Raw genomic sequence first — 8033 nt, 5'->3', positions numbered from 1 at the left:
ATATGCATGAGGGATCCAAGCGGAGGAGAGGATACAGGGCAGAGGGATGGAAGGATCTACATAATAGGGCTATCTCTCTCTCCATCTGGTCATGTGTTTGTAATCTTCCCCTCCTCCTTCTTAATGCTTATCTATCTGTTTGTCTGACAGACCCAATGTCCCATCATCCTCATCAAACCCCCCAAAACAATTCAGCTCTGGCTAGTAACATCATGCTCTATCTACAGTCTGCACAATCTGGCTTTTTTTGAGCAACAAACACTGTGCATGTGTATCAGCGAGGATGCATGTGGGTCTATCTGTGAATTTCAGTGTCCGTTTGTACGAGCTGACGCGAGCACTTTGCAGCCTCATGAGAATTAACCAGGCGTCTGCCACCTGACCCCGTTGACTCCGACCATCCTGGGCTCAGCTGATACGCGTGCCGTGTGGCCCTGACATTAGGAGGACAAAAAGGCAGGAGGAGTGGGAGGAGGCTGAGGACAGAAGGACCAGCAGGCAATGAATGATTATGATGACTAGGGCCATCTTGCTGGCCTCAGCCTCCCCCCACCCCAGCAGAAATCCTGGCCTTGGCCCTGGCTCTGGCTTCCACATGGACTAGTGATCTGGCTTGAGTCGGCGTGGGTGAAGTGTCACCACCAGGCAGGGTCTGGTCTGTCAGCTGTTGGGTATGACAGGAGGGGAGAGAAGAGAAGAGATGTATGTAATAGTGGGTGAAAGGGATGTACAATAGGTGAGTAGATAAAAAACATGAAAAGATCATTGGTAAGGAGAGTAAAATCACAACAGAGGGAACAAGAAGGAAGGCACGGGGGAGAGAAAAGATAATATTGGAAGGAGCAGACTGAAACAATGAATAAAAGGGAACAGGTTTTGTGGAGGTGTCATATCTGCCAGGCCTTATGCAACCTACAGAGCTCACGCAGATGGCACGACTGCTGAGAAAGTAGGGTAAACAGTCCCTGCTAATGACTTGCCCCCTTTTGACTTGATACAGTGAAGTGAAAGAGCAAATAAATTGGAGAAAACATTCCCTCAAGGGGATTAAGAATCTGTCAGGTCAACCACTGTACACTGGAGAGGGTAAGTGAGCAGGGCTGCAAAGGGTAAATGTGTGGGCTCATATATTCATGGCATCTTTTCACAGTGTTGTTGGCACTGTCAGATCACTCCAAGGCAGCGATTACTTAACACAGCAGACTGAGCAGAGAGGAGGGGGCAGCCAGTTCCTCTTGAGGCTGAGGAGTACATGTGTGGCCCTGCAGGTCCTCCACAGCTTGCCTTATGAAAATAATTGTATACAGCGAGGAAAAACACAAGAGGATTTCATGATGATCTTGCTCACAATGAGAAGTGTGAATTTCTTCTTTCAGTGTCCAGAAATGAGCACAGCAAAATCTTTTCTCTCAGAATAAGGGGTACTTGAAGCTTGGTGATGTAGATCACTTGCAGAGTATGTCAGAATGCTCCCTGCATTTTCAACTCTCTTCTTTGTTCCCTCAAAGGTTAGCACTCTCATGACAGTTTGCAATTGGTCATACTTGATCAAAGTTGAACTCCATGTGATAACTGCAACATTAGCATTCATTTGGAGTTGTGTTTCTGGATACCCATTACATCCAATAATCATTTTATGTACACCTGGGGGGGATCATTTGTTCTGTTGCATGAGTGTATGTGTAAGTGTGTGTGTATATCTCTTCGTCCACAGCTAATCTCACATACTACTGGACCAATCAGCTTAATATTTTTTGTGCACATTTATGACTGTATGCTCAAGGACCTCTCGAATTTGCAGTGATTCACAATTGTTGAGAAACCTGTTTTATTAACTATTTTATATTGTTATAGACTTATAACTCCTCACTCCTTTTAACCAACCAGTGGGGGCCACAAGTGATTAACAAAATTATGTCGCAAAATCATAGTGAAAGGCATTTCTGGAAAGCATGGAGCCTGGCTGTCTGTTCCAGGCCACATTTTGGCTTTTGTTGTGGCCCAAAAACTTACATTTTGGTCCCATCTGAAAAATAGCATCTGAAGATTAATTCCATACCTGATGTGTTATGATCCACTAAAGTTAGGTATAATGAAAAATTAAAAGATTTTTAATCTGTAATGTAGCCAGGAGAGACAATTCCACCGAGCATTGCGTTGTCTATAGTGGCTGTGATTAGCGGCCCTCTGCCTGACAGAGATCTGCTCTCAAGTGAGTGCACTTTTCTGGTATTAGCTCTGTTTTTTTACCTTGCTAACTTCTGAGGGGAATAATAAACTCTAAATGCTTAGGTTCACCAACTATAAATTGTTAACTGTGTCTTCCTAACCTCTGTTTGGTCCTGGGCAGTTAGCTTACAATGGGCTTCAAACAGCCATCTGCTTCACCACTATGAGAGCGATGAGAGTTAACCGAAACAATAAGTTGAAATATAAAAATATCAATTATAGCTGCTTTAATTTGCCCCGATAAATAAATATACTGCTACCCAGTGACCGGCAAAGACTGTCCATATATACAGGGCATCTTCCATTGTCTTGACTGGAACTTTTACTTGACAATGTCAAAATACTTGCACATTTGTTTGCATGGTGGGTTATGAGATTATGTGAGAGTTGCACATCTTGTAAAAACTTTGTGACAGCTCAGTGTGTTGTACGTTCAGACAGTCGCTCAGCCAGCCAGTAAGGTCAGGTCAGCTGATTTGCTATGTAACAGTCCTGCTGGTGTGATTAAAGGAGCTATGACAAAGACGCTGAAAGGGGATGGGGTGTGTTGGGGGGAGGGGGGGCAATGGCCAGCTGTCACACAGAGGCACCATAATGGCCACGGCAAATCCCACCACCGTCTGAGCCCGTTTCTTCTTTGACTTCAGCCTCCTGCTAACTGACTAGTCATCTCTTTGTTAACCTGTCACTGAGCTTGTTGACAAGATGAGTTAGAACATTGTTGTCACAATCAAAGGTTTAGTCTGGATTGATTCATTGTGTGAGTAATTCACTGCATACATGTAGATATAAATTATCCCAATTGATGGACTTAAATTAAATAATAAAATATCATGCTTCGATAAAGAAACTGGTTATTTGAAAAAGAGAATCTGTCCACAGTGGAGACTTGCTGTTTAATCATATACAGCCACAATGTTATTCAAACAGCTGAGCGAGCCTTGTATAAAGGTTTGGTGTTCATTCTTTATTCGTACACCCCTGCTGATTCTTTGCTGCATGCATCCTAGTACCTTAAATCCCCCGACCTCTACAACCCTTTGTTTTCCAGAGTGTAAAATCTGTTTAGTTAACTTTTCTGCACTCAGAGCTCTGAAGGAAGTCTTGTCTACTCAGAGACCAACCTTTGGCTTTCTTGTACAGATTTGTTCCAAAAACACAAGTGGAGCCACAACAGGTAAAAGTTATTGATGAAATAAATGTTTAAAACCTTGACGAATTAAAGTGTCATATCATGTATTTTACCAAGATTGAGCTGTCGTTAAAGTTTCTGTGAGATAGCACAGTAACAGTATCTTCAGTCTGTTGTGTCTTGTGTTCTCAGGCAGGTGCAGGCAGAACATTTACTGCCTACACCTGCTGGAGTCTATGTGGGTGGTTAATCTGCAGAACTACAGAGTCTCCTCTTTTCAACAAGACATTGGCCTTAGTGTCACTGGACAACCCAATCGCCAGAATAAATGTAGGCATTGTAGGCAAACAACGAATACATTAAATTTTTCCGTCATTACGTAGCGAACATGTTAAGATCTCACATTTCAGTAATGCTGTGGTTAACACATGGTTAGGTTTGTGCACAAAAAACAACTTGGAGGAAATGTTTGGCTTAAAATACCTGGTTTTGGTTGCAAAATCCCTGCTGGAAAGGCATTGATATCTCTGTAAATACAGACGTTTTTCCACTATTCCCACTACAAGCACTGCAATGTCCAGTTAATAAACAGCCGCTAATCAGGGCATTATCTCTAGTGGAAATAAAGCGATGGGTCCCTAAAACACATGTTCTGTGTTAGTTTGGAGGCTAAAAAGCCACTAGAAACACTGCGATGACTTGCTAGAAACACTACCAGTTTTGTTGTTTGTTGGGTTAAAACTGTTGTCTTCAGCATGACAGGCATCTCATGTCCATCCTCTCCACCTCACAACGACAGTCAGCTCATATATTACATCACTTTAGAAACACAGTTATGATACGAATGTAGGCATAAGTTGATCATCTGTGGTTTGAAAAAATGTACAATGGTGACATTTTCTTTTGGTGCCTGGGCTGCATTGACAACATTGTTAAAATGTCAGTAACTTTGAGTTTACAAAGCAAACTAACGTTTTTCTTTCTTTCTTCTGTCAGTACTTTTCATAAACTTTGATGCATCATTTGTGGATTGTACCTTCAACACCACTGTCTGATCATTGATTTATAAAGAAAAATCTTTTTCTGATGTAGCTCTGCATTTGAGTTGGTGTTTTCACTACATTTGACAAGTAAGAGGACTTTATTTATTGCAAGATTATAATGATCAGTGATAAACTATTCAAAACAAGCTCCTTATTTGCTGCATTATTTTATTTTAATGTATGCACTCTATTTGAGTATAGAATTAACCAAGAGGAAGACTGAATCTGAATTTGAAGAGTTAGCATTTGTAAAACAAACAAAAAAGAAAATTAATTATTCTATTGTTTATCAAATTAAATAAAAAAAGTATTTTTTAAGAAGGGATCTGAGTCATCCTTTTATTCATTGATTTCAGCTCAGTCAGCAGCATGTGACTCGCTTCTGACACTGACACAGCAAGTGGTGACTCTTAGCTTCTGTGTCCCCAAACTGTGGCACCTCCTGATCCTGTGCTCCACATCAAAACAATTAGTGGCCCTTGGCTCCTAGCTTCACACACAAAGGGGGGGGGGACCTGTGTTACCCCCCGCACAGAGAGAGAGAGGCAGTAGCTGACGGCTCCTTGGCTCTTCCATAGCAGAAGCAGTAGGTAATGACTCCTGCTTGCCACGGTGGACCTTAATTTGTTATTGTAGCAGAGCAGCTGTGCAGCATGCTGCAGAGAGCAGGTGGCAGCCTGGCAGGAGTGGAGGATGGGGGGCTGGGGGAGGGAGGGAGGGAGGGAGGACCGGAGCGTGTGGCATATGTGGGTGGCTGTAGGGGGGGAGGAGGATGGAAAGATGATGCTGTATGTTTATGTGTGTGTTTGGGGTGGTATTGCTCACAATCTTCTCAGCCAGAAACCACATATTATGCTTGTAAAGAAGAATAATACGCGAGACTCTGGATTGAGTCCAGAATGTGTAGGATTTTGTGTTCTGGCTCAACAGATAATACACACTTAATCAAGAGTGTAGGTTTTGTTTCATCATTTTGGGAGAGTAGGGATATATGAAACAGTGGCTTATGAGGTCCTCAGCCAGGACATTGCACTGATGTGTGAATTTTCTGCAATGATTTATGCTGTAAATGCATTTTATTTTGTCAATGTCTGTTACTTTAATGTTCTTATTGAGAGAGATAATGCATGCCTTAACCATTGTGGGAGACATGTCCCCTGCATCCACCCATAATCTACACCTGTGCACCAAATATTCAACTTTTGTTTTTACCTTTATGCATATTGTACAACATTTTAATTCATCCCTCAGGGCTACATATCATCAAGTACAATCCATCATTTTTAGCTCCATCTGGCTCTCCCTATCCTTGCTTATTCCAATGACAATTTGTGGAGGCATCCCAGGCTATGAAAAACAAAATCAATACACCAACAAGTCGAGGTCATAAACGACTTTGCTCAAGGCAATGGAAGTGTGTCTGCTGTGAGGATTATGTGAGCTGAGCTCTGGTGTCCTATTGTTGCCGCTCGGAGGTAATCATTACACAGACACCGTTTCTCTGCTGTAAACGGAGCGTTATTGGTTTTCTGCTTAAATGCTGACAATTAGTACCGCCCACCCAAATATTCTCTGTTAGGCGCGAGTGAAGAGATACCTGATGCCTGCTGGTGAACCGGATCGATCGTCTCCTGCAGGTTCCGTTCATCCGTGTTTCATTCAGAAGTGTTTTGAAAGTGTTTTAATCCAGTAGAGACCCTGTCGAAGAAGCGAAACTGTGTTTGATCGTGTCAGCCATCATTCTGCAAAGAGGAAGAAAACTCCAAAATACGAGGAGCATGGTCGGAATGCCGAGTGCTTTAAACTGTAAGTGCACTTTAAATTATGCTTAACATGCTGTGTATCACTGTGACTATTGTAAATGCGTTACTATTACCTGACTTCATTTATCCACAGGTATATGTATTTGCACCTGCACACTGTAATACACTATGCTGAGTCATTACATATGGTATACAGGGGCGTAGGTTTCATTTCAAAATTGGTGATGATGGTGGTGGTGGTTGGGGGGGGGGTGCTGCACCAATTTTTGCCTTTTTTTCATCAATTTATCATGTGAATGTCTGAAAATTTGAATAATCAGTCTTTTTTTTTTGTTATGTCAGCCAGTGTGCAGTTTACTCATAGACTAAAAACTAGACGTAGCTATACCGTGACTTCACAGATTGATTTGTGGAGTCTCGTTTTTGAAACCTCGAGTTCTACATTTCGGCCACTGCCATGATGGTTTTTATTTTTTTTGAGACATAGGTGATATTTGGATGAAAAGCTGGAGCTGTGGTGGAGAAAGGGGAGGATCTGACTCACAGACTGCAACAACTTTTGTGGAAGCCTTGCAGACATACTATTACTTAAATGTGCTTAGATATGCAAATATAAATGGGTGAGTTAAAAAATCAAACACCCCCTCCCCCCATTTAGTTGTCATGGATGTTGACATTAGATATAGAGACCAAAAACGTTTTTTGTTTTTGTAAAAGGCTGTAACCATGTTTATTGCTGCTGTAAGGTTTGGCATTTTAACATGAGGGTCTATGGGGGTTTACTCTGTTTTGGAGTCAGTCTCAAGTGGCCAGTCGATGAACTGCAGTTTTTGGCACTTCCACATTGGCTTCATTTTCAGGTTCGGTGGTTGAATCTCTCGCTTTCACACAGGAGTCACAACTATCCGTAAATTGGGAAAACAATGAGATCCGGGAGCTACTTGCCCTCGAGCAGAGATCAGCCGCCGTATAACAGATAGGGCACATGATTGTTATTGACATGTTATGCCATTGTTGTTATTTAGAAAGTCCTGCTGATGTGTATGTTATATTTCACAAGAAGCAGACGCTGTTGTGTTTAACGTTACGCTCATCAGCCTCTTTTGCTTCTTTGATACAGCATGCTGTCTACAATCACACACTGATCCATGATGCTACCTTCGTTTAGTTTGGTGTAAAAATACAAAGGTGGCATGAAGAAGGGACTCTGTAGTGGCCTGATAGTGTGACCTCTACATAGTAAAGGGCTTAAATTTCCTGCATTCTGGTGAATTTTTATGCACCAATTTTTGCCTTTTGTCTTTGATGTTGTCAAAATAAAAGTCCTCTTCTGCTTCCATGTTTTTATTAGGGACACAAATGCTCTAAGTATTAAGGGGGACCTGCCCCCTGCATCACCCCCAAAATCTACACCTATGGGGCCCATATGTCCCTGATCTCATTTCTATGTTTTACATAATTAAGGACCATAAACTCGGCTAAACCTCTCTTTGCCTCGTAATGAGCAGATATCAAGGCTGCACAATGTGGACAGAAAAAAAGTCTACTCTATTATTTTCAGATTCGTCTCCCAGAGCGCGCTAAAGTCTTCAGAGAAGACCTTTAAATGTGTTACTTCAGATCATATCAAATCATTATAATGACCAAACAAAAACCCAGTCATCCCTTTGTTCGCTGAGATCTTACGCTCATTAGGATCCATTAAAGAGTGCGAATAAACTATGCATAACACACACTCTATTGGATGCATTATCCCTTATATAGCCCCCACAAGACAGCTATTATGCTCCCATTTGATTGAATAGCAGCTTTCGGTCTATGTGTCTATTCAGCGGAGGATTTGGAGCCCTTAATCCACCAGGCAAA

At 42.0% G+C, this 8033-nt stretch overlaps 1 protein-coding gene across 1 annotated transcript in view; it reads left to right on the top strand.

Moving 5' to 3' along the window:
* The first annotated feature begins 5942 nt into the window (after window positions 1-5942).
* Window positions 5943-8033, top strand: part of cbfa2t2 (CBFA2/RUNX1 partner transcriptional co-repressor 2) — a 45741-nt gene continuing 43650 nt past the window's right edge. Inside the window, exon 1 of the mRNA XM_042505422.2 lies at window positions 5943-6210. Within this exon, the coding sequence (XP_042361356.1) occupies window positions 6183-6210 (28 nt within the window). The 5' untranslated portion in view covers window positions 5943-6182. The remainder of the gene's footprint in view (window positions 6211-8033) is intronic.

The sequence above is a fragment of the Plectropomus leopardus genome, chromosome 2, assembly GCF_026936395.1.
Source record: "Plectropomus leopardus strain MGB_pleo_1.0 chromosome 2, ASM2693639v1, whole genome shotgun sequence".
In the NCBI taxonomy this organism is placed as follows: domain Eukaryota; kingdom Metazoa; phylum Chordata; class Actinopteri; order Perciformes; family Serranidae; genus Plectropomus; species Plectropomus leopardus.
Note: the sequence above shows the minus strand (reverse complement) of the source record. Positions and strands in the feature narration are given on the sequence as shown.